The following is a 27,482-nucleotide window of genomic DNA, read 5'->3' as shown; positions in this document are numbered from 1 at the left end:
GGTCTCTGAAGGCTGGGTGCTACGAAACTGACTCAAATTTTATCATCGATCGATATTATCGAACAAAGAAAAGGCGGTATAATTTAAATTTTATCAGTTCAGCAATCCTTCCAACGGCGACCATTACAAGGTTTGAAAGTGACTGCCGTTAATCGAATTTCGCCCCCAAACTAACTCAAAAAACACAAATATGCACAAATCTTGGAGAAAACTAACGGAACTTTCATTCCAACGCATTATAACAGTGTAAGAAGAAAAAGCGCCGTTACAAAATGTGTAAACAAAGTCCCGTGAGGCTTGGTACAGTTTTTAGCACCCTAAATACGAGTGCTTTTAATCGAATTTCGCGGAATGTATTTGGTTGCTCATCCGGAAGTGCTGAAGATATTGAAATTTAAAAAAGAACGAATGAGTGAAATTAAAAAACGGTGAAAAAGTTAAATAAAAAGAATCGACGATAAACTTAAATTTAAAACGACAAAAGATTTAAATCGAAAACTACGAAATTATTCAACAGTGTGATTAACTGAAATAGGTTAACTGAAGTAAAGATGGCAAATTTAAATTACTTAATTGCAAAAAGTTTGCGATCTACACAGAAGTCAAGCATATGCGCATTTCTCCAAATTCATATTCGAGGCAGAAGGACACAGAGCGAATAGAAAGCGGTTGCGCGAGTTCAGTGGTTTTAGCTATGACGAAAATGACGCAAAATACTTAAGAAAACTAGTGCTGTATATTGGGCATAAGTTCAAAATATGCATAAGCTGATAATATGGTGTTACATATTTTTCGTAATTTACATGCCGGACAACTGCTGTAACACAGTTACGAAGACGAAGGCAGTCACGATGAGGAAGGCAGTGACAATGAACAAGGTAGCGATGAAGAAAACGAAGGACGCGAACACAGAACGAAGAGTTAGGAGCGGACACCATTGAAGAAAACACACTAGGCGGAGTATCAATGATGAACGAGAAGCAACGGACATGATCAAAATATCGCACAGAAAAAGTTGAAAAATCGAAGAAAAATCAAAAATGCGCGTTGTGATTAATAACATTGGGTTAACATCAAATGAAGTTCTCTTAAGTGACATGAAGTGCTTAGCATTGTTTGATACTGGCAGTAAATGTAATGTGCGGCGCTATGATCTGTATAATGAAGTATGTGCGCTAAAATTAAAAGACAGTAACGGGTGTTTAGTCAGTTTTAGAAACGATCGTAATTTAAATAAGATAAAGCCAATGTACAGTTTGAGCATACTGTGTGTGTTGATGAAAAAATGGTTATGGCTTAAACTTTCAGGTGGTGGCAACATGGATGTTAAGCTTGTTATTGGAGACGAGCTACGTCTACATACGGAAACATTGTTTAATCGCAATGGTGGTACTTTCCATAAGATTAAAACTGAAACTGATGAGAACGACATGGACTTTCAAAAAATCGTAATGAAAATCGACGCGGTGAATGCAAATTCTTAACTCAATATAAACGATACAGTCGGTGATTTAATTAATTAATTAAAAAATAGGCGATTCGCTTCAACTGAAGCGCGCATAATCAAGAAGCAGATTGTGGTGGACAGTTCTCGGAGGGCAAATGAAAGATTTAATGCTGAAATTTGGAAAATTGAAGGCAGGCAAAATACGATTGATCATGCACGGAGGTTTACGAATTCACAATTCGGCAAGCCAAACAAAGTCACGAACAGGCTCGCAATAGATTGGCTTAATCCTAACGTCGACAAGAACTTGATCTGCGTATTTTAATTATTATTAGAGAAGAAAAATTTCATATTTTATGGCTTCGATTTTCCCAACTTTCCAACATGTCTAAAGGATTTGACATCTTAAGAGAGAAGCCTAATTTCTCTGTGTCTTCCATTTATGAGAATCAAGCCATTTGGACATGAACGTCAAATTATAATATAAGGAGCTATTGTAAATGTCCTAACTCCCACCGCTAATGTCTATTCCGAAAGCTTTTCATTAATCCTAGGTAGTTCAGCTCCACCTCAAATGTAGAATGGAATATAACCATGATTTCGAGGCTGAAACTATTAGACCTTCTAAAATCATTAATACCATTATTTATTATAATAATAAAGCATAGTATTTCTATTAATGATCGAATAATGTCGTCTCTCTCTCAATTGCACGAAACTGAGTGACATTCTTTGTAACTAACGAGGAATGTCAACGACCCCTTCAAATGATTGATGCAGAGGAGTTGCCTTTTCCAACGATATTTGCTTGCAACAAAAGGAAGTTCTGAGAAAATTTTACTGCTGTTAATAGATTTGAATTACAATATTATGATATAAGAGGCTTTGGTTAGGTTAGATTATATCGGCTGTCAGCCAGATGGGTTGACACACTTAGGCAATATTAGCCCCTTGTGTTACCGAATGAGATCAAATGATTTTCTCCTGCAGTCGTGCCTCCAAAGCATTCTAACAAGTCAAACATGTGCCCAGCCAGATGCGTTAATGAATTTCACTATCTTGGCCGGTCTCATATGTCGGAGCTCCGATAAACCAGTTAGGGAGTAGTTTCCCAGTATTACCAGCCTTTTCCTGGCAAGTGCGGGGCAAAGGCAGAAGAAGTGTTCCGGAGATTCCACCTCTTCCTCCTCTTTGCAGCTTCTGCAAAAGTCATTGTATGGCACCTGGAGTCTGTTGGCATGAATGCCGACCAGCCAGTGCCCCGTTAGAGCCCGGATCACTGCAGAACAGTTGGTCCGACTTAGACTGCACAGCTCTTTGCTGCGCTTGGAGCTGATGATTGGCCATGTCTGGTGTGCTATGCGGGCACTTTATTCATGACCTGCGCCTATACTCCTCCTTGATGTTGAGCTTACAGGTAGCTAGAGGCACACTTATACCTTCTTTGTCCGCGAGGAGTGGTAGTATAGTACCTTTCCTAGCAACTCATCATAGTACCTTTCCTAGCTACCTCATCGGCTTCGCAGTTGCCTTCATTGTCCTGGTGACCAGGAACCCATATGAGGCTAATAACATGCTGTTTAGCCATCTCATATAGAGATTTGCGACAGCTTGTTACTGATATCGAATTAGAAGATATCGAGCTGATGGATTTAATTGCTGCTTGACTGTCAATATAGATATTTATATTGCCAGGGATAACTTTGAGCCTTTCTAGGGGGTCTATTGCTTCTTTTATGGCCAATACTTCAGCTTGAAACACACTGCAGTGTGTTCGAAGGCAGATGGATAACTGTATGTTGAACTGCTCGGAGTAGACCCCTCCGCCTACGCGGTTGTCTAGCTTGGAGCCATCTGTAAAGAAGGTTATGGTTGCCGGAAGTATGTATTGAAGGGTGTTCCCAGTTGTGTTACTGGCACGTAGTAATCTGTTTTTGAAGGAATGGTTGGCTTCCCTTCTAGGATAGAGGCATGGCCTGTACTCTGAGTAGTCCAGGCGAGGGATTCTCTGAGTCTTATGGCCGTGAGTGTTGCATTTTTCATTCCTTCTCTTTCCAGACATGGAATGTCCAAGACAGCGTCAAGTGCCTCACTAGGTGTGGTATGAAGCGCTCCTGATATGCATAATTTAGCCATATGCTGAACTTTGTTTAGTTTAATAGGGGTGGTTTTCTTTTTAAGACTGGGCCACCAAGAGAAGGGACTTTGCAATTTCTTGCAAAAAAGAACTAGTTCCGTTTTATTTGGGTTTACCCTAATCCTAATCTCTTGTGCCCAGCATGACAGTATTTTTAGTTTACTAGTCATGAGGTCACAGAGAGTTTGCGGATATTTTCCCCAGACAATTACCGTAACGTCATCTGTGTATGAAACCGTCTGGCAGCCGCCCCATGTCCCGCTGCAATTTGTTACTGGCTATGTTCCATATTATGGGTGACAGGACGCCTCCTTGTGGCGTACCTCTGCTTACGAACCTGGAGAGAGTTGACGACCCTAGTGTGGATATCACAGTCCTGCAAGTGAGCAATTGACTGTTCAATCCCTCCAGACCGGTGTCAATCCCCAGGTTCAGCAGAGCTCCAGTTATGGCTGCCGGAGTGACGTTGTAAAAGGCGCCCTCAATGTCGAGAAACGCTATTAGGGTGTACTTTATGAAGTAAAGATTTCTCTATAATAGAGACCACAGAGTGAAGGGCAGTATTCGTGGATCTACCCTTCCTGTAGGCATGTTGGGACTCCGACATAAGCCTGTGGTCAATGGATGCTGTGAGATGGAGACTTATGAGTCGTTCCAGAGTCTTTAGCATGAAAGATGACAGACTGATGGGTTTGAAATCTTTGGCGCTGGTGTGCGATGGCTTCCCAGCTTTGGGTATGAAAATTATTTTGAACGGCTCGAAGCTGTTCACTGCCCACTTGATGTTACCTTTGTATATAAGAGACTTTAAAGATGCGCTCTCTATACAGTTGGTTTCTGCGCACCTCGGGGACTGCTCGGAGCAGCCAGGGAAGTGTGTTTTAAGGAGGATTTCCAGTGACTCTTCACTGGAGACCGCCCAAGAGTTGTCATCCTTTTTCAGATAACCAAGTGTGGGTGTGGTTTTTGATAAAACTTTTCTAAGCCTTGTAGCTTCAGTAGTTGAATCAATATCTGTGCTGAAATCTTTCCAAGATTTCCTTTTTTCCCGTCTGGTGGCTTTTTTGTATTCAGCCAGACTTGACTTGTATTCAGACCATTGCAGGTCGTTATTTTGCGTTTTCTCCGCATTGAAGAGAGACCTGCAACTTTGTCGAAGGAAATTTAGTTGAGGTGTCCACCATGTTGGTTTCTTCTTGTGCACTGGCATACTGATAGAGCAGGTTGCCTTAAAAGCCTTATTACATACTATAGTGAAAGTTTCTGTGAGATGGCAGAGATGAGCTAAGTTGTTCGGATCTTTTGGTGAGTGTTCCGAAACGGTTCGTTCAAGTTTGGCTTTGAAGATTTCCCAGTTTACCTTCTTTTGATTTATGAAGTGAACTGGTTCTGGATGACTCGCGAGAAGCTCGAATTCTATGTACCTGTGATCAGAGAAGGAGTGGTCATCAGACACTCTCCAACTTGTTAGCTGGTCACTCATAGATTGTGAAATGACGGACAGATCAATGACCTCTCTTCTATTTTTAATAATGAAGGTGGGTTCATTTCCCGTGTTATATACTAGAAGGTTAGTATTAAGGATGAAGGATAAGAGTGACTTACCCCTCGGATTTGTGTCCGTGCTCTCCCACTGAGTGTGGTGAGCATTGGCGTCGCAGCCTATAACTAGGCCGATCCTGTGCTTCTCGCACTCCTGGACGAGGGATCTTGTTATCTCGTCTGGTGGCGGGCATATAGGCAGACAATAGCCTTACTGGAGCTCCAGGCTTACCGCTGTGTTGTTGGCATTGCTAAAATTATGAAGCAGAAAAATACTTAGATGTTTTTTCGCGAGGATGCAGGTGCGTTTTGTACCTTCATTTCCAGCTACTAAAAGCTTATAATCTTTATTACCTAGTCCGCAAACCTTTCCTCCAATCACCCAAGGTTCTTGGAATAGTATTATGTCGTCTCCGCCTCCAGCCAGGCGGAGCATCAGAGCAACGGATTCTGCTTTACTGTGGTGACGGTTTATCTGCCGTAGTCTCAAGGACATCTGGAGACATCACCGTGTTGTTGCTGTCGTCCTCGTTCGACAGCGTAAAGTCATCCTCGTCTAACTCGTGATACAAGGCCTCAAGGCCCCGAGTGAGAGTCGACGTGTCCGACGTGCAACCGGGCTCCAGCTCCTCATCCGTTGCTCCGATCTCCGCAGGAGGGCCCTGTTCAGCCGTCTTGTTACAGACAACAGGGTCTCCTCCGGCCGGCGCATCCGACTTATATACCTTAACGGTAATGGAGCCAAAGCCGAAATTGAGCTCGCCCTTGGCGGCTTCGATGAGTGCTAGCGATTGCTTGTTTAGGATCAGCACTGCCTGGTTGGTTGGACCATCGGTGGCCTCAATCTTCACCACCATTCAATCATGGGTGGGAAGAGAGGGGTTGCAATAGGTTTAGCATCTGGTCCGGTTCCTTTAAAGAGGCCGGGATCCAGATGCGTGAGGCTTCGCCCCAGGGTAGACCTCGCCAATCTCTGCTACGGCAGCTTTGTAAAGCTCTACCGAGCGAGCATCCTGGCAGGCAATGACCTTTGTGTTACCCTGGTACCACCCGGCATCTCTACATACCGGTGGTGGCCCAGGCGCCTTGCTCAATAGTTTCAGGCAGTGAACAGCGAGGGCTCCTTCTGCATTCCGCCGTCCTTGTTTCCCTTGTCAAGGATCCCAATTAGGATTCACTCCTTGGCAATGACAGCAAAAGACATTCCCTGCTGCACCTTGGCCCGCTTTGCAATGGGTCCGTGAGTTTCTTGGGAGCGTTGCCTTTTTGCCTGGCTCTGCTCTTTGTTGGGTGGAGCTTAACAGAAGTTTGGCAGCACCTTCCTGGCCCACACGACCTTATTTTGCCATTCGGCTGGTGGGTTGTACACTGTGCTTGCATTCTGCCGCTTTAGAATGCTTGCGGCATTTCATCGGTCGGCAGCCTCTTAGCCGCAGCGCTGGTAGTTGGTTTTTCGCCCTTTGCATCCGCTCCGGCTGGCAGGTTGGCTGCACAAGTGCTTTGCCTACCTACCACAGAGTCGGATGGGTCGGGGTTCTTACCAACTGCACCCTCACCACTGACTTGACAAACAGGCTTTTCCGCCACTTTTGTCGTGTTACCGGTTTGGCCAGGCTTACGAGCCACTGCCTCCGCTACATGTCTGGGATTGCTCCCTGCCGGTTTTGTAAGAGTACCGGACTCTTTTGAATTTTTTTAATTGAATTGGAATGCATTTTTGATTCCCACGAGCTGCGGAGAAAGGAATGTCCGCCTACACAGAGATCCACGATGTGCAGGTAAGGCTGATTAATACCGGAGGTATCCGATATGCTCTGTAAAAGACTGGGCTATTTTTAGGGCCCCCAGCCTTGCTGACTATCAGCACGGGTCGCATTATACCTAAGTCCGGCCCATTACCTCGAACCATGACTCCATCCTTTCCCATGGACAAGACTATAGAGACAGTTCAGTCGGCACCCTCGTGGAGGGTTCAGTTGAAGAATTTTGCCGACCTTTGGGAGGGTTAGTTAATGACTAATAATTCATTCAATTTCTTTTTCTTCAATTTGGATATAATAATATTTAATAATAAACTTATGCTACAATGGCCCTTGGCTATATATATATATATGTATGTAATTTGAGTTAACTAAATCAGGCAGGTACTTACATATGTCTTTGTATGCCACATCTATTATATGGTCATCATTAGTTAGTTATTTTCTTTATAACTTACAATCTCTGGGTGCGGTTACGCCGTACTTACAGCACCAAAACAGTTGTATTAGTAGTCCATTTTAGTCGACAGGCCTGAAGACGGATGACGTTGCTGTTTGAACTTCAAAACGGATTAGACAATATAACAGCTGATATCACATATACATACCATACCAAGTTTAGTTAATGCATTATAAAATTAAATATTAATTCCTCACAAATTCATTCTATGTTAATTTAAACTAAAGTTTAATAAAACGTAGAGTTGTGTAGCCCTGTAGAGTTCAGTCCTAAATAATCGAAATTTTGTCAACCGCCGCTCACATATGATCCGATACTTGCACCAGTTGGTGCACTTTATGCCAATCAGATGTTACATTTGCGTCCGAGATTTCGGCGCTGATCCGCCTTAAAGGGCTGGTACCGCTGCACGTGAGCACTGTACTGATGTATTCCCCGTATTTCACACCCAACAAATTAACAGCAAGTTAATTGTTAACAGCAGCAATACGCTGGTCGCGCTTGAACTGGTCAACTGTGCAGCTTCAAGGGCACTGGGACACTGTAAGTGATCACAAATTGAACCATTGGTGTAGCTGCCCTGGCACATTTTTCTTATGGCAGACGTCACGTTTCGAGAAGATTTAATATCAATAAAACGAGCTTTAATATGACGATGCCACCAAGTTATTTTTCAATAAGAATATTGTTGCACACGTCGTCAATTGCAGAAAATAAATGCATTGGCCGTAACCAACTGTGTGGGCTTCGCTACGCACAGATGCTCTGAGTCAGAGTTGCTATTTAGGTCACCGATTAGAGTTGCTAATTAGGTCACAAAAAGCTGTGAATGGTTCGGCCAACGCATTATTATCGATCAGCTGTTTACATGTGTGCTTACAGGCTGATCGTTGTTACAGTCGCATCCCAAAAAACGTTACCAGTGCGAATTGTTTTAATTTTTTTATTTTTTTTTGGTTAATATTAATGTGCATATAAGTACACCACTACAAACTCCGTTGTCAAATAATAGTTTATACCTTTTACTCCTTGTTTACTTATTACTCCGAAGGTTTTATATGTTGTTTATTGGATTGGCTGCAGTCATCCCCTTTAATTTTACTTTGGATAAGTTCAACACACCGGTACGACTGTTTTATGCAGATACCGAGTTCCCCTTTTGCCTAAAATTCCTTTTCAGAAACCTTAAGGAATTTGGCTGGACGAGGATTAAGCAACTTTCTAAGCGCAATCTGCTGCGAAATGACATATAGTTATCTGGTTCTCCTTATAATTTCCTTCCTGTTCCTGTAACTAAAGGAAATTCTATTCTAGTTTACAATCAGTTGCATGACTCCCATATTATTATCGATATCGTGATTACGAACAATTTTGTTATCTTCAATTTTCTTTTGCTTCTTCTCAATAAAAATTAGATGTATAAATTAAAGAGTGATTGACTAGATTTAGTTAACCAAATTTTCGCAATTCATTTCTGTTCTGTCTCATAGTACAGAAGATCTGACTCGAACTAGTAACACAAGCAAACATTGTTGCATTTGTTCTGAAATAATAGTTTTCCAGGGTCAGTTATTAGCAACCTCTTGCGGACATTACTTTCATAGACCGTGCTTCAATACCAAAGCCGGCAAAAAGTAAGTGTGCCCAGTTTCAATCAGAGCCTGACACGCCTAAATTCGGCTACAACTGAGAATCATAGTCCCACGGGACCCTCTACGTCAAATTCAAGAAGGCCCTCAACATTTCAGTCCCATCAGACCAGAGCACAAGCGAAACGGGTTACAAATCGCGATCAAGTCGAAATTCGCAACTCTGAAGATATTAATTTGTCACAGGGCTCAACAACTATACAGCAAGAGGTACCAAACATGGAATCGATACAACAATCGATGACCGAAACTATAAGAGTGGCTATGGTTGAGCAAACCCGACTCATTGCTACCAGTTTGGCCGACCAAACGAACAGGTTGGTCCAAGCCCTTTTGAGAAGGTCTTAGAATTAGTCCAACTACCAACCCAGCGAATGTAAATCCTTCTCACGTGCGGCCTCTGTCCGAAGTACAAAATCAAACGGTAGAGTAATCTCTTCGTTTACCCTCGACAATGGCACCGACCTCGGGCTTCGCTCAAAACCCGACAGCAAGGAATGATTCTACACCCAATCAGGCACCACATTTCGAAAACTCTCTTTATTCTAACACCTGTTAATGGAAGATTAGGTTCTGACATTCGCCCACATCGGGTAAGTCAGATAATGGCCAATTGGAAAATTAGGTTTACCGGCAAGGGCACTATGTCCATAGAAGATTTTTTATATCGCGTAGAAGCTTTAACAAAACAATCATTGGATGGCAATTTAGAGTTGACGGCCAGATATGCCAGTAACTTGTTTGATGGGAGTGTTAGCGCATTGTACTGGCGCTACCATTAAAGTGTCCCGGAAGTTTATTGGCCAGACTTGTGCGTTGCCCTTCGTGGTCAATTTAAGGATGACCGGACGGAATGTCCGAGCCCATGTCTGAAAAGTCTTTGGTAGAAACCTTAAAGCCAACCTGTTGGCTGAAATTCAGCATGAGATCTGATATGAGCGTACTAACTCGATGAAGAATTTGCGTCACCTAGTTCGGACTCGACAAATCTTCATGCAATCGGTTTTAAAAGCAAAGCAATCAGTTGTTCCTCGATGTCTAATGAATGCCATTTCCGAAACCAAATCTGAGATGGCCTCTGACGAAGAAACTTCATCCAATATTGAGTATGACTTGTCGGCGGTAGATTTGTCATGCTGGAATTGCGCTGAAAAGGTCACCGATACCAAGAATGTGTGGCAGAGCGCAGAGTATTTTGTTATGTCTGCGGAAAAACAGATACTTACAAACCTAGTTGTAGAAATTGCAGTGTAAGCATTTCAAAAAACTATCACGCACGTAGAGGGGTGTACGCAAACAGTGGGTCAACAAAGCGATCAATATCGACTAACCTTGTCTCTCTCTCAAGACAAAACGGGAATTTGAATGCACTGAGGAAGCTCAACAGGCATTCGAGTCCTTAAAGAATCACATGTGTTCGACTCCGATATTGCATAGCCCAAACTTTGCTGATCCTTTTTCAATACATTGTGACGCTACTCACACTGGAGTTGGAGCTGTGTTGGTACAGACCAATTGTAAGGGTGACGATGTGCCGATTGCATTTAGGTCAAGGAAACTTAGTCGATTCCAAAGGCAGTATAGGGTCACCGAAAAGGAGTGATATGCGACTGTTTTAGCCTATATAGAAGGTCAAGAGTTTACTGTTATAACGGATCATGCATCTTTTAAATGGCTCATGACCCAAGTGGATCTTAGTTCACGGCTAACCCGTTGGTCCTTTAAATTACAAGGGCTTAAGTTCAAGATACAGCACAAAAAGGGCAGCCAAAATATAGTCCCCGATTCTCTTTCACGTACGTATGCGGAAGATTTGTTTTCTGTTGTGCTTAATAGCTTAATAGTCGACTTGGAGTCACCAGAATTTAAGTCTCCAGACTACGAGTCCATAAAGAATAAGATTCGCACAACCCAGTCTATTTTGCCAGACCTAATGATTGAAAATGAATTTATTTACCGTCGATCCGAGACTCCAAGGTTGCAGATGATGTATGCTGGAAACTTCGGGTGCCACAGCCTCTGATATTGCCTGCCCTTAAAACTGCTCATGATGATCACTTGCATGCGCATGGTGGAATAAACAAAACTTTGGAAAGACTCAGAAGGTTTTATTATTGGCAAAATATGGGAACAGATGTAAAAAATTATATAAATGCTTGCGAGGTTTGTAAGGCCACGAAGTATCCCCATCAGACTTTAAAACCTAAAATGGGACATACTGGCCAACCACTGCGGTTCTATCCATGCAGCAAATCTGGAAATATTGGCATTTCTGTTGTACTGGACCATATGTCGAAATTTTCATTTTTGAAGCCGAAAATGCTGGAGCTGTCAGACGTTATTTGCAAGAAGATATCTTCCATTGCTTCGGAATACCCGAAACAATAGTATCTGACAACGGAGTTCAGTTTAAATCTAAGTCTTTCAACTCCTTGATAGACAGATACAACATTTTCCATTCCTATAAAGCATATTATTCTCCTCAGGCTAATCCTTCAGAAAGAGTCAACCGATCCGTTCTTTCAGTCATCAAGGCATATGTGGACCCAAGCCGTCGTAACTGGGATGAGTAATTGAGTTTCATAAGCTGTGCACTTCGCTCAAGCTTTCATTTAGCCATTAACGCAAGCACTTACAAATTAGCATTTGGTCAACATATAAATGTAGTGCGCTTGCCTAAGTTAATAAAATTTTACGCCTACGCAGCACAATGCTTTGGTTTTTTTTTTTAATACCAAGCCGATATGAGATATAGTAGTACAATGTCGAGCCTTTTTTGGTAATTTGATTAGAAATTTTTCTGATCGCGTCTGTTGAGTTTTTGTCTGCCGAAAGGGATGGTCGTGCGAGTCCCATAGACTTTGTTTTGTTTGTCACTTGTATAGAAAAGTAACATGTGGACGCGATGAACATCGACCCTAGGCCGGAATTTTTTTTTTCAATTGAACAAATAATTTAATTGCCACCGGCCAAAAATTCTTTGTGGGCAAGTGCGTCTCCGACTAACAGACATAAATTATTTCGTGTGGAAAATATATTCCAAATTGTTTTATCGGCATTTACCATTAGTGAAATCAGCTAGAATGATTTGCACGTTAAACGAAAAAAAAATTGAAAACTTAAATAACTATAATAAATATATTATAACTAAATATATACACTGTGAGGAGCCATATAACCATGCACGTGTGAGTATGCATGTATATGTTAATGATCATAAATATATATATATATATATATATATATGTACGTTCGTGGATGTGCTTGCGAAATGCCCATCAGAATGTAGTCAATTTTATATGTGCCCCTCACAATAACTGTCTATCAGGCCGAAATCCGGCCCTGATACAGTTGCGGCGAATTCTCTCTCTTTCGCCCTCTCTCTCTCTCTCTCTCTCTCTCTCTCTCTCTCTAACGCAGGTGTTCAGCCATTTGAACGTGTCTGACACACATGTCCATCAGAACATAAAAAGAGCGCAGCAACACGCGAAGCTGTGCAAAAATACACGCGAGGCTGTGCAAATAAACACGCGAAGCTGTGCAAATATATAAGCGAGTGAGAATCGATCTGTGCCAAAGTGAAAGTGAGTCGGTCGCAAGATACAAAGGACGAGTGCAAGGACACTGTGTATCGAAGGACTCAACTAGAACATAAGGATCACGAGGACATCGAGGTCCTGTAAGCAGGTGCGAAACGTATATCCTTGCCACGCTGGAATTGTGGCAACAGGCGATATCCGCAAGGAACCAAGCGAAGCAAACGAGGCTTGGTCTGTGCTGAGCCAGAGAGTGACACGCGAATCCTGACTCACAGGAGTACTAGGGGCAATCCTTGGGAACAAGGAAACCGCTAGTCCTGGTGAGCATCAGGAGTGCTGTACGGAATCTCTGGCGGGCAGACTAAGATCCTGGGCTTGCGTAGCTGGCGGGCGGAGTGCCTGGGGCAGATTCTGGCGCACAGGAGCTCGCTTCCAACCTGATCAAGGGCACCGATGTAAGGCGAGACACCACGGAACGATCAGCTATTAAACGAATAAAACCTAACAAGTGTAATTAATTATTGCAAACGCAATATAAATTTTGTTGCTCGAACCCGCAGCTCGACTGAGTTTTAGCTTAGCTAAAATACTACCGAATAAAAAGGTTCGTTACAGCAGGCGCCCAACTTTGGTGGTTGCAATAATTTAAAATACATTATATATATTTAAAAAAAATAAAGATTAATTGCTAAAATATGGAGCATAATTCGAAGTGGAGTTATCCGCAACTTAGGATGCTATGCGCAGACAATTTGGAGAGTGGGTGAGTACTCACGAAAACAGATTGCCATATAGCACAAGATTGGAGGAACTAGCGGCGATTCATGGCAGACAATCGCCGGCTAGAGAAACCGAAAATGTTGCGGATGCGAGAGAGTCGACGAATATAAATTTCGCCCAGCTGAGCATCCCGGCAACAAGCGCAGCAGCACGGTAGCGTCCACACCACAGCCACAAAGAAAAGTGTCCATAAACGAGCAGACGGCAACGATTATGTCCCAGGAATACCCAAAAGTGGCGAAACAAGTCCGCGAATGGAATTTTCGTTTCGACGGCACCACTAAGCCTTTAGAATTCCTGGAACAAGTCGAATGGTTAGCAGATACTTATGGACTGAACCTGAGTTTAATTCCCAGGGCCATGCCCGAATTACTTCAGGGAATGGCTCTTAAGTGGTACATAGCGATTTGGATGATGTAAATCCTGACTAGATTCACTGGCCCCCGACGATGAGGACACAATGCCATTCACGCCATTGGCACGCTCCGAACTGGAACCTGAGGTGATCGTCATTTCGGACATACATATACATGCATACTCACACGTGCATGGTTATATGGCTCTTCAAACCACCTACAAAAGATCTTTTGGATGTGGAGGATATTCAAATAAGTGCATCTGGTCCCTAACTTTACTTTTCATTTAAATTATATTGTTGGTAAGCAGCAATAATACTTCGATTTTAAAGTGCGTTAAAATGTGAAGAAGTGTAAAATTGCAAGTGCAAAACTCTGTCAATTTGGTGATGAGAAAGACATCATAAAAAAAAAAACTCACTCAACTTTGATCGACCTTACAATGAGCGGAAGACTTTTGAGTGGGCTTTTAAGTTGTTAATTAAAATTAAAGCACAGCCCAAAAGTTTGCTAACACTTTAACATCGAAGTCGCTGCCGAAATATATGAATGAATAAACACAGAAATGGAAATGAAATATTCAAAGGAAATAAATATAAGTAAACAAAATATAAATAATATAAAAAATATATATTATTATTATTAATATTATGAAAAGAAAAATAATAAATAAATAATCATAGTATTGAAATAGTATATATGTATATATACGAGTATAAGTAGATAAATAATAAATGAAACAAGAAAATAATTTACAAAATTAAATAAATGAATAATTTGGTTTTGCCCTAATACTCCATATGTTCCGAAATATTTTTTTTTATTTCATTTTCATTTTCTTATTTCGATTTAAAGTAAACATTTAAATAAATAAAATTCACAATTAAAAAAAAATTGTTATATATATTACATAAGTAAAGAAAATAAGGCTACAATCGTGGAAGTGCGTGCCCCTTGAGTGCAAGGTGGGGGACGACACGTCCTGTTCCGTCCGTCACGCTGTTCTGCCCCAGGAGTGCAGATCGGTCTACCGATTCCCTGTTAGTTCTGCTGAGGAAGCAGAACAGGATCGAGACCGACACCTGGAAGGTGATCTCCAGGAGAAACGAGGGTGGAGGAGCCCTCCTGGTGATCGGGATAGATGAGCTATCCAGGAATGTAATTGTGGAGAAGGGGCACCTGGTCTTCTTCCGTTACGGGACCATCCCCGTAAGTGGACTGAAGAAGAAGAAGACTGGAGTCTCTATGGTCATCGTGTTTGCATACTTAGCAGGGGATGCACCCTGCCCACCATCAGAGGTTGAGAAGCTGGTGGAGTATTGCAGGAAAGAGAAGATGCCAGTGCTCATCGGATGCGATGCCAATGCGCACCATACTATATGGAGCAGCAGTGACATCAATCTTAGGGGGTTAGTGCCTAACTGATTTTATTTTTAAACATAATCTAGCACTAGGTAATGTCGGATCTGCACCGACATTTGTCACTAGGATCAGGGAAGAGGTGACCTGATCAGTCGGTCCCTAAAGCCTCACCTTAGGGACTGGCATGTTTCCCAAGAGGAATCAATGTCCGATCACAGGGCTATCCTATTTAATTTAAAATTAAATACGGATAGTAGCACACCAGGTCGCAACCCCACGAAAACCAACTGGGAAGGCTACAAGTCGACCTTAGGGCTCTTCCTAGCCAACGGGTTATCTGGTATACCCAGAAAGCCGCTAGAGCTGGACAGGGCTATTGGTGACCTGAATAAATGCATAATTCAAGCATTTGAGGATAACTGCCCGGTAGGGAAAAAGCATATGGAAAAAGATGCCCCATGGTGGAATGACAGCCTAGAAAGGCTGCGCGTGACCACACGTCGCCTCTTCAATAAAGCAAAGAGAGACGGAATATGGGAACAGTTCCGTGAAAGCCTGACCTCCTACAATAGCACAAGTTAGCACAAGTTAGCACAAGCGAAGGCGCCAAGCTCCATAGAGCACTCACGAAACGAGTGCCTGATGCGAACTTAGCACTGAAGCGTGGGGATAACTCCTTTACGAGCACTGATCTGCAGAAACTAGCATTACTCTTCGAGACACACTTCCCAGGAAGTACACCCCTGCAGGAAGAGGCTATCGAGAGGGAAAGTAGATACAGGCCATCAACTGACGACTGGGCATGCGCCAAGTCGACAGTCTCAAGGGAGAGACTTAATTGGGCAGTTGGAACATTCCAACCCTATAAGTCCCCTGGAATGGACGGCATATCGCCAGCCTTCCTTCAAACGGGACAGGAAATACTTCTCTCCCGTATTAGGAAGGCATTAGTAAGTAGCCTAGCCCTCGGATACATACCGGGCGCGTGGAGGAGAGCTAGGGTAGTCTTCATTACCAAGGCAGGGAAGAAATACATTACCAGCCCAAAGTCCTTCAGACCCATCAGCTTAACATCGTTTTTACTGAAAACGTTGGAAAAGCTGGTGGACTACAAAATCAGAAGCACTTTGCTTAAGCAAAGGCCGCTGCACCCAACGCAGCATGCATACAAAGTAGGCAGGTCCACGGACACAGCACTTTATCAGCTGCGACGTACTTTGAGTGCGGCAATTGATAATAAGGAAGTAGCACTGTGCGCCTTCTTAGATATAGAAGGTGCCTTTGATAGCACATCTCACGATGCAATCAATGCTACTCTTGAAAGAAGACGCCTGGACCATACCACCAGCAGATGGATACTGGCACTGCTACGGTCCAGACAAGCCACGGCATCATTACATAATAGCACTGTAACAGTCCTAACCACCAAAGGCTGTCCCCAAGGGGGGGTGTTGTCTCCGCTACTCTGGAGTCTGTTAGTAGACGAACTACTAAACAGACTTGCCAACAGTGGTATTCAATGTCAAGGTTATGCCGATGACATTGTTATCATAGCGCGAGACAAATTTGAAGAATCACTCTGTGACATAGTCCAGTCAGGGATAAGGATAACGTATGACTGGTGTAGGGAGGTTGGACTCAACCTAAACCCTACGAAAACAGTCATCGTCCCCTTTACCAGACGATATAAGTTACAGAGGATGAGACAAATATGGCTCTCAGGGATTCTACTAGAAACAAGTAGGGAGGTCAAATACCTGGGAGTCACTTTTGACAGCAGACTTAACTTTGGCACCCATGTGCAAAACACGATATTAAAGTGCTCCAGGGCGCTTTATACATGTCGTAGTATTGCCAGCAAATCATGGGGTACATCACCAAAGATATTAAGATGGCTGTACCTGATGGTAGTAAGACCCATGTTAACCTATGGGGTGGTAGCATGAGGTGACAGGGCGCGGATGATCACCGTGAAGAAATAGCTACAAAAGTTGCAAAGAATGGCCTGCGTATGTATGACAGGAGCTATGCGCACCTGCCCTACAATGGCCCTTGAAGCCTTAATGGAGCTCACACCACTCCACCATAACATAAGGCTGAAGCAGAAATCCACGCTTCTAAGGATATCGGCAGAAGGAGTTGGGGGCAACCATATCCTAAGCCATAAAGATGCCCAACTCCTTTCAAACGAACTGCCCTGCTGATGCAACCTAGGGACGAAATGGTAGCCGAATCCATATTCGAGCGAAATTTCACAGTTCGTATGAGTAGTAAAAGGGAATGGACAACTCTGGATGAAGTCCATCCCATGAAACCGCACACCATAAAATGGTACACCGATGGATCACTCACGAATCAGGGCACCGCCCTTGGAGTGGTGGGTCCTCGGGTATTTTGCCATGAATCTCTGGGAACGCACACCAGCATATTTCAGGCTGAGGTGTGTGCGATAGGGAGATGTGCGGACTTCAAAATAGAACGTAACTATCGGAATACGGATATATCAATCCTATCCGATAGTCAAGCAGCATTAAAAGCTATAATGGGGACTAAGATAACATCGAAGGTAGTCCATGAAGTTCGTTCAAAGCTAGACCTACTCGGGACTCACAACAAGCTCACCCTACGATGGGTCCCTGGCCACAGGGACATAGCGGAGAACGAGGCGGCTGACATGCAAGCAAGAATGGGGGCAGGAAGGGCCCTAACAGGACTAGAACCGTATTGTGGCATAGGGAGACACACCATACGACTGGAACTTTGAAACGAAGAGATGCAGAGACGGCAACAGAGCTGGTCGGAGACAGTAGGACTCCGACAAGCCAGATGTCTCCTAGGTGGTTATAATCTTGTTCGATTTAAACAGATTATAACCATGGGAACAGCCTTGTGATACTTACCGGTCTATTGACAGGACACTGTAGACTAAGAAGTCACCTGACAAAATTGGGTATATACAGTAGCGATCTCTGCAGGTTTTGTGAAAGAGAGGAGGAATCCTCGATGCACATCCTGGCAGAGTGTGTCGCCTTAGCTAGAAGAAGGAGCAGCATCCTAGGGGCGCATGTTTTGAATTGCAAAGGCATAGAAGACCTCAACCCAACAAAGATCCTCGCATTCGTGCGAGAGTTGGGGCTGATGGAAGAGCTATAAGCTCAAGAGGGGGCACAATAGATCAAATAGGTCGCGGTGCAGCTTCCCCCAAATAATAATAAATAAAATAAACTTGAATATGAGTTTACAAAAAACAAAATTAAAAATTAAAATAGTGAGGACAAAACTGAATTTATTATACTATCGAAATTGTATACTGTAACGAACCTATTTGCTAGGTTGTGTTTTAGCGAGGCTAAAACTCAGTCGAGCTGCGGGTTCGAGCAACAAATTTATTATTGCGTTTGCAATAATTAACAACGCCGTCAATGCATATATATTTAACTTGCTCTATTCACTTATTCTATTTGCGATTACACTGTTGGGTTTATTTGTTTATAATCTGCCCGTTCCGTGTCGTCTCGCCACACATCGGTGTCCTTGGCCAGTTGGAAGCGAGCTCCTGTGCGCCAAAATCTGCCCCAAACACTCCGCCCGCCAGCTACGCAAGCCCGGGATCTCAGTCTGCCCGCCAGATATTTCTTACAGCACTCTATCAGGAGCATCAGCTCACCATGACTAGTGGTTTCCTTGTTTCTCAAGGATCGCCCCTAGTACTCTTGTGAGTCAGGATTCGCGTGTCACTCTCTGGCTCAGCACAGACCAAGCCTCGTTTGCTTCGCCTGGTTTCTTGCGGATAACGCCTGTTGCCACAATTCTGGCGTGGCAAGGATATACACTTCACAACTGTTTACAGAACCTTGATGTCCTGTGATCCTCGTGTTTCGCGGAGTCCTTTGACACTCCGTGTCCTTGCACTTTCTGGCTTTCACTCGCACATATGTTCGCAACGTGTATATGCGCGCAGCCTCTCTTGTTTAATTGAACAGCTTCGCGTGTTTACTTTCACAACGTGTTTACTTCCACAGCCCCTGCCATGTGCTGCGGCGCTCCTTTTATAGGCCGTGGCTGGCCACCTTTTGTCGGGACTGTACCTCGGTGGCGTGATCTTTTGGTGGCGTGATCTTCTGTTAATTTTCCACTGCCTTTTTGCTGGCGCCAGTCATTGTCTGCCGTCAGTGTGAGTATAGACCACAGTATTGCTCCCGCAATGCTCCTCACAGAATAACGGCACATGTCCTGATGGGCATGTGTGTCAGACACGTTCAAATGGCTGAACACCTGCGTCAGGGCCGGATTTCGGCCTGAATGGACAATTATTGTGAGGGCGCATATAACATGCTCACGGACATTTCGCATGCCCATTCGTCAACATACATACATATATATGTATATAATCATAAACATACACATATATGCATGCCCACAAGTGCATGCTTCTATGGCTCCTCACACTCCCTTCTTTCTTCGGCAGCGGAAAGCTTCCACTTTCCAACCTAAAAGGAGAAAACAACGGCCTAAAAATGTAAACAGAGACAATAGCTGGGGGGTTATGTTTAGATTTTTTTTTTTTTTTTTTTTTATGTATTTATTTTTTCTTGGTATTGTTGACGCTACTCCTTGCGGAAGACGCGCGTGCCTCGCATCGAAGTCTTTACCCGATAGCGGTGCCCCTCCTGCCACACGATCCTGGACGCCCGTCGGCTTGGCCACCTGGCATCACGGAGATGGCCGATGCCCTGCCAGGACCAAGTCGGTGGCAACTGCTGCCGTCCAGCCTCTCCTTCCGGAGCCGAGCTTTGTCGCTGGAGCGTCGGTCGGGGGTTGGGGTCCCGCCTCGGGGCACGACGCCTGGCGCAGGAATGGCGGTTTCCACTACGGCGGGCGGTGTTGGGCTCCGTTGTCGCTGCGGGGGGTTGGGGTCTGCAGGAGGTTGTTCCTCCTCCAGCTGCCAGGTGGGTGACAACCCCGCCTCCTCCTCCCAGACACACACCAGTGTTACCTGGTGCCTGCAGTGGCCGTCCGCGAAGGCCCTCGCGGTGGTGGCAGTCACGGTGGGTGGAGGGATTTGCGGGCGTTCGCCCTGCCCCTGTGCCTCTCCTCCATCCTCGCGCCGCTCTTCGTCTGAGATGACGATTATGTCCGGCTCCGGCGTCGCTTGTGGAAACGGCATCGTGTCTTCGTCGTCCGGGTCCACTGTAGACGCCGATGACCGCCGCTCCTCGTCAGTGTCCTCGTCCTCGGACTATATGAGCATGGGCTCCTCGTCGCCCAGCGTCCCCGGGCCTTCGGTTTCACCTTCCGAGTTCTCGGTCTCGTCGGGTTTGATCGGTTCGGCCGACTCCCAAGAATCGATGCGGGGACGTGGTCCGGCGAAACATACCGCGGTAGTGTCGGCGTCCGGCGTCGGGGGCAGCTCCGGGTACTGCCAACGAAGCCACTCCGGATTGACGTCGTCCATATCACTCGGGTGGCGTCGGCGTCGTGGCAGTACCTCCTCGTTGGCTTCCGGAACTGCGTCCATCACCACATCTCCATCTATGCTGACAGCGTGTGGCGGTGATGCCATTTCCCCCTCGTCGCGTCTGTACTAGTGTGGGTGAGTAACCAACGGCGCATGTGCGCCAACGCGCGGCTGATTAGTTTTTGGGTGCGTTGACCTTTTACGCTGCGCGTGCATGCCCGCTCGCTCACATATTGTTGTTGCGCTTTTTTTTTTGTTTTGCATTTATATTCGTGAGTAACCAACGGTGCCCTTTTTGTGCGCAAACGCGCGGCTGATTAGTTTTTGGTGTGATGAACTATTCGCTGCGCGTGCATGTGAACTCGCTCACATATTATCGTTGCACTTTATGTGCAAGCGTGTTGCTGAGCGAAAGTTTTAGGGGCCGTTGATCTCTAGCTTGTACGTTTGCGGTCGATTGTAGGTCATGGTCATGCGCTCTCGTTGCATGTTTCCCTTTTCGCTCTCCCGCTGTAAAGCTGATCAGCGTAATTGTTGTCTCTATTCCTGTTGGGTTTATATTTGTTTATGCTTATGCCCTTTCCTTTTGGGCTTATATTATTTTATTTTTATACCCTTCCTTTTGGGTTTATATTTATTTATGTTTATAGCCTTTCCTGTTGGGGTTATATTGGGCTATTTTATACCCTTTCCTTTTGGGTTTTTATATTGGGTTATTTTTATACCCTTCCTTTTGGGTCTATATTGGGTTATTTTATACCCTTTGGTTTTATATTTGTTTATATATTTATAAATGTGTTATGTATGTATAAAACTACATTTATTTTCCCTCTCTTTTTAATGTTGGGAAAGAAAAAAATTTGACTTATGGAATTGCTATATTGTATGGAATTTTGGCGTGTATTAGTGTTTGAGAGTTTCAGGCTCACCCGTATCCTTCCGGTCGCTGTGCGGCTTCAGGTCGCTCACGTGTGCTGTCCTTATCCGCCTGTCTGTTATGCCCTTTATTTTGCAGATTACGGGTGATGTAAAATCTACAATCTGGTAAGGGCCCCCGTATCTCCGACCTAGCTTCGCTGCGAATCCTTCTGCTGCATTCGACAGGTGGTGTAATTTCACCCACACTCTGTCTCCGATATTGGGTTTCCACGGTCTACGACGCAGGTTGTAGTGCCTTGCTTGGTCCTGTGCTGCTTTTTCGAATACTTGCTTTGTCGGACGGTGTTTGAGATGCTTGGCCTGTTCCGACTGTCACCTCGTCGAACAACGCCTTTGGAAGCCTAGACTCTCGGCCTTGTGTTACGAATGCCGCGCTGTACCCGGTGTACATATCTCTTCAAGGAATTTGTTTAATGCCCGACTTGTAAATTGTGTTCCATTGTCGGTTATTAATACTTTGAGTACTCCAAACCGCGCAAGAATCCTTTCCCTGAAGGCCTTTTGTAGCGTTGCTGTAGTGGCGCTTCGGAGTGGTACCATTTCCGTCCATTTCGAGAAGCGGTCTATAAAGACCAACAGCATCGAGTTTCTGTGGGTCGATCTCGGTAGTGGTCCCACGAAGTCAGCATAAACTGTGGTCCAGGGTTCCTCCGGTATCTGGGTCAGCATTTGTCCTGCCGCGGCCATTTGACTTGGCTTATACTGCTGACATATTTCGCATTGTTGGACATGTGTGCATACGTCTCTGTATAAGCCTGGGCAGTAATAGCATACTGCTATTCGGGCTATTGTTTTTCTGCTACCCGTATGACCTGCGGTGGTGGTGTTGTGGTTTTCGATTAGCACTTGCCTTCTCTTTCCGGTGGGCACAAATAGTTTCCATGGTATCACATCCTCGGTTCCAGATGCGGGATGTGTCTATAGAGATTGCCGGATTATTCACTATAGTCTGGGAACTTCCTCGGATTTTTCGCAATGTCAGACTGCATCTTTTGGATCCAGTTATAGCTCTTGTTTGCCTGGTCCATCGCGTCGTCCATAGTCGAGACTCTGAGGCACGTATCCTTCAGGGGTTGTCGGGATAGGGCGTCTGCAACAACATTAAGGTTTCCCTTTATGTATTTGACGTCAAAGTCAAACTGTTGCAGATCCAGTGCCCATCTCACGATCCTGCCTGATGGGCTTTCAATGGAGTTCAGCTACTTCATTGCCATATCATCCATAATGACAGTGAAGTGGTATCCTTTCAAGTACGGCCCTTGCTTCCTTATGCCCCAGCTTATCGCAAGCCACGCTTTTTCGGTCGCAGAGTAGTTACGCTCCGCACCATTTAAAGATCTGCTTGCAAACGATATGACCCGCTCGCCCTCCTCTGAGTTTTGGGTCAGTCCTTCAGAAGTCTGGGCATGTTAACACAAGGGCTTGTGTCAGCTTTGCTTTGACGTTTTCGAAAACTTCTTGGTGCTCTCCGGTCCATTCCCATTTTGTATCTATTTTTAATAGAGTTTAGTGGGTGTATTGTGGTGGCGAAATCTGGTACGAACCGCCTGTACCATGATGCCACTCCCAGGTATCTACTGTCGTAGTTCTTTGATGTTTCCAGAGGGTTTCAATTCGGCCCTAGCAGCTACTTTCCACATTGATCCTAAGATTAGCTGCTCTCAACAGTCGAAACACTTGTCCCAAGTTGTCCATGTGTTCCTCGCGTGTTTTCCCGATCACAATGATGTCATCCAAATATGCAAACGCAAGCGGCATATTTTTCGGGTTCAATCACGCGATCAAGGGCCCTCTGAAACGTGGCTGGTTCCGAATGAAGTCCAAATGGCTTCCATTGGAACAGTCTTTTTCCTGGAACTGTGAATTCCGTCATCGCTCGACTCTCCTTTTCCATCGGGATCTGCATCTTCGAGGTCCAATATCGTGATAAATTGTGCGTCTCTCAGATGATCCAGATGATATGGTGGACTTGCGGCAGTGGATGTGCATCTTTTATCGTTATTAGTTGCCGAAAGTTCACACAAAGGCACCGTACTAACGTACGACACCGATACGTCCACATAGCCAGCAATATTCCAGCATGGGATTCGTACACTCACTTGCAAAGGGTCCCTCCTGGCATGCCCTCGCTGGGTTGCTTATATGTGTTTGTATTCTTGAATTGATATGACCTGGCGTAAGCTAAGTGCGGGAGGCTATTATTATTTATTTAGTTCAACTCTTTTTCCACCGAGCATTGCAATGACAGCACGAGCGTCTGCATTTCCACCACATAGAATATAAATTGTTCGTACATCGTCTGCCGTCTTCGGGTAACTTCGTCCTTCAAGTTTTCGAAGTAGTCCCTTGGTAAAAAATACTCATGAAAACTTTGGACGAATGCTACCCATCTCGTCCAGTGCTGATTGTTGGCTATGTACCACTTAAGAGCCATTCCCTGAAGTAATTCCAGCATAGCCCTGGGAATTAAGTTCAGGTTAAGTCCATAGGTATCGGCTGATCATTCGACTTGTTCCAGAAATTCCAAAGGCTTAGTGGTGCCGTCGAACCGAAAATTCCGTTCGCGGACTTGATTCGCTACGTTGGGGTATTCCTGGGACATTGTCGGTGCCGTTTGCTCGCTTATGGACACGCTTCTTGGTGGCTGTGGTGTGGATGCTGCTCCCCAAAGAGTGTGGTTAACGTCTCGAGCCCGCGCTGTTGCGTTGGTTGCCGGGATGCTTAGCTGGGCGAAATTTATATTCGTCCACTCCCTCGCATCCGCAACACATTCGATTTCTCTGCCAGGTGATTGTCTAACATGAATCGTCACTAGTTCCTCCATTCTTGTGCTAAATGTCAATCTGTGTGTACTCACCCACTCTCCAAATTGTCTGGGCATAGCATCCAATGTTCCAGATAATTCCACTTGGAATTCTGGTCCATATTTTAGCGCTTCTTCCTTTTTAGATCGTACACCCATGCAAGAAACACTTGTTTAATATATATGAGTACTTTCAATTATCGCAACCACTAAAGTTGAGCGCCAGTTATAACAAACATTTTTATTCGGTTTATCTTAGCCAAACTAAAACTTGTCGCTGAGGGTTCGAGCAACAAATTTATATTGCAATTGCGGCAATTCTAAACACAGTGTAAATATATTAACAATTTTTTTGTTTATCGCACTTTTTACTATAGATAATGAAACTTTTCCTCAATTAGTTATGATTACTTACTTGCTATTTGCTCAGTAGCATCTCGCGATCCATCGGTCTCCTTGGTCTTTTGAGCTCTTGTACGCAAGAATCTGCACCATACACTCCGCCTGCCAGCTATGTAAGTCCAGAATCTCAGCCTACCCACCAGAGATTCCGTACAGCACTCCTGATGCTCACCAGGACTAGTGGTTTCCGGCGATTTCCGCAAGGATTGCTTCTAGTGCTCCTGTGAGTCAGGATTCGCATGTCTAATTTTCTGGCTAATCACAGACCAAGCCTCGCTTGTTTCGCTTGGCTTTTCGCGGATATCGCCTGTTGCCACTGTTCGAGCGTGGCAAGGATGTACGATTCTCACCTAATTTCAGGACCTCGATGTACTCCGTGATCCTTGAGCAGATCCTTTTATTTTAGTTGACTCCTTCGACACACTGTGTCGTCACTTCGTCCTTCGTATTTCGCGGTTAGATTGCTCGTTGCGACCGACTTTCACATTTGCATAGACTCGTTTATAGATTCACACAGACTCGCTTATAGAGCGCTGTGGCGCCGCTTTTATAGGCCTTGGTTGACCACCTTTTGGCGGGATTGTACCAAGGTGGCGTAATCTTTTTGGTAATTTTCCACTGCCCTTTTGCTGGCGCTAACCATTGTCTGCCGTCAGTCTGAGTATGGGCAGCAACACTAACGGCACATGTCCTGATGGACAATGGCGAAAGAGAGCGAATTCGCCGCAACTGCATCGAGAGCAGATTTCGGCCTGATAGACAGTTATTGTGAGCGACACATATTACATTTAATGCACACATATGAGCATATTGCATGCACATCCTTGAATATATATATATATATATATATATATATATAAACACGTCTGCTCACTTTTTTATTCACAACGACTCTTTCTCCTTCTTCAATTTGGAGATGTTATGTTACAGTCTTAAAACTATATCACTAGTAGCCTTTTACCTACATTACAAGAGGCCTACCACATGATAGCCAAGTGTCTTCGCATGGGGCATTCAGAACACCTTGGAGAGGATTCATCGAAGTTGTTTTGGAGTGGTCGCAGCTGATTTATGCGATTACGTTGGGAATTTCGATGGTAGAGCAGTCCGACCCTTTCAACAATTGTATATTGATTTTCTGGGTCCATATCCGCGCAGCAAACAAAGACATATTGGACATTATTTATTGACCACAGAGCAATGTAGCCAAGCGGGTGAATCATTCGTGGGTAGCTGCAGTGCGTTAATATATTAATCAATATCATGGAGATAGGGATAAGCATTCGTCCGGAGTTTCGTTTTGCGTAGAGATCTGCCCTTCACCATTCATTAGTTTTCTTTTAATTACCTGGTAATTTGTGACCTGGGCGAGTTCTTCTAACAAAATGTGGCCATGAATCATTCTTTACGATTTTTCTGCATTATTAAAATTGCACTTTTCTACTAATTCCCTAATTTCTTTCTTAGATGGGTCTAGAAATAGAAACAAATTTTTAATCCTCACATTGGTTTAACATACCCAACCTAAGTAATATATTAAAGCTCATTAAAACGACATGTTAAAATAAAGCATAATCATAGTTAAGAAAAATTTATTCACCATGCATAATACTATCAATATTGCGAAGCCTTTTTTATACAAATGAATTCATTTTGAATAAATTGAGAAATTCACGTTTAAAGTTTTTTTTTTATTTCAAATTCAAACTGTTATATCATCGCCGAAAATTATCGAAAATCCGAATTACTTTCAACATTATGAAGCCCTTTTTATATATATTAATTCTGGATCAAATGCTTCTTGAAAGAAATTCGAGAAATTCACGTTTTACATTTTTTTTTTGAGAAATGCAGCTTCAAACTGTTATATTTTCGCCAAACCATAGAACTTGTGGAATGGTTCGGATGGGGCTGAGCTGAGACCACCAGGCGGGTCGCTGGTTGCGGATAGGGATCGGCCTCCCCCCGGGGAAGTTTGCTGCGAATAATACGAGATTCTTTTTAAATAAGCAATCCCGGACAAACAGCGGATACGATTACGACAGTGGTACTGACAAGGCGTCACATCTCACTCCGGGCCGGACTAAGATGGCACTCGAAGCGTGCCGAGAGTCAGCTTGGTTAGGAGCTCGGCCTGTTATAATTAGCTCAGTTACCTGTTCTCAGAGTTAACTACTTATATATTTTACATATCTTATACATAAAATCATATTTCTATTTTAGCAAGCTGAGGAATATTTCTTCATTCCGTGCGAAAATTGAGACATACATTTTTAACTTCGGTTAGATATTCAAGTTCAGTTTAAATCATGTTATTCTTTCTGGCAACGATGTCAGCGCCGCTGTTAACGAGCGTGTATCCCGTGTACTTCGAAAAAGTTCTAAATAATGGATTATTTTATACTTTAATATTTTAGCTTTCACTGCTCTCGCTAATCAATCACAGGTATCTACTGTAAGTAAACAATAATTTTCGACTTTACAAAACTCACTTCAATTTCAAGCTGCGAAAGATCGATCTGCTGGCGATGTTGTCTGTAAATTAGAATTTATTTTAAATATATATGCACGTTTACAGTCCAGTATTTTTAATTTCGTTTTTCTATCTTACTTTTCTTAATAACTAATGTTACCAACTTTATTTTCTTATTAACATCACATTATATATTTATTAAACTTTAATTCTATTTATCCAGACAACAGCTTGAAATTAAAATAAGAAATCAAAGAAAATTAAAATATATGAAAACGCCAGAGAGAATGAAAAAACATAAATTTAATATTGGCTCCATGCCATCCAGCTAGGGCTAGATAGTTAAAATTCAGTTTTCCAAAATAAATGCTAAAG

The 27,482-nt window shown here is 43.8% G+C and overlaps 1 protein-coding gene and 1 pseudogene across 1 annotated transcript; both read right to left on the bottom strand.

The window, feature by feature from the left end:
* Window positions 1-487: 487 nt before the first annotated feature.
* On the bottom strand, window positions 488-8,102 carry LOC6569916. The gene is made up of 3 exons (XM_043215760.1): window positions 5,442-8,102; window positions 5,190-5,377; window positions 488-692 (listed from the first exon to the last, which is right to left on the bottom strand). Exon 1 carries the CDS (start codon window positions 5,981-5,983, stop codon window positions 5,582-5,584), a length of 402 nt encoding a protein of 133 aa, XP_043071695.1. The 5' UTR covers window positions 5,984-8,102; the 3' UTR covers window positions 488-692; window positions 5,190-5,377; window positions 5,442-5,581.
* Window positions 2,333-5,562, bottom strand: LOC122322699 (annotated as a pseudogene).
* Window positions 8,103-27,482: the final 19,380 nt, after the last annotated feature.

The sequence above is a fragment of the Drosophila grimshawi genome, unplaced genomic scaffold (genome assembly GCF_018153295.1).
Source record: "Drosophila grimshawi isolate 15287-2541.00 unplaced genomic scaffold, ASM1815329v1 contig_545, whole genome shotgun sequence".
Classification (NCBI taxonomy): domain Eukaryota; kingdom Metazoa; phylum Arthropoda; class Insecta; order Diptera; family Drosophilidae; genus Drosophila; species Drosophila grimshawi.
The sequence above is the reverse complement of the archived record's forward strand: the minus strand, read 5'-3'. Positions and strand labels throughout refer to the sequence as shown.

Bases quoted from the DNA above. Each gene is read 5' to 3' on its own strand.
- LOC6569916 (XM_043215760.1), bottom strand. From the start codon at position 5,983: ATGGTGGTGAAGATTGAGGCCACCGATGGTCCAACCAACCAGGCAGTG.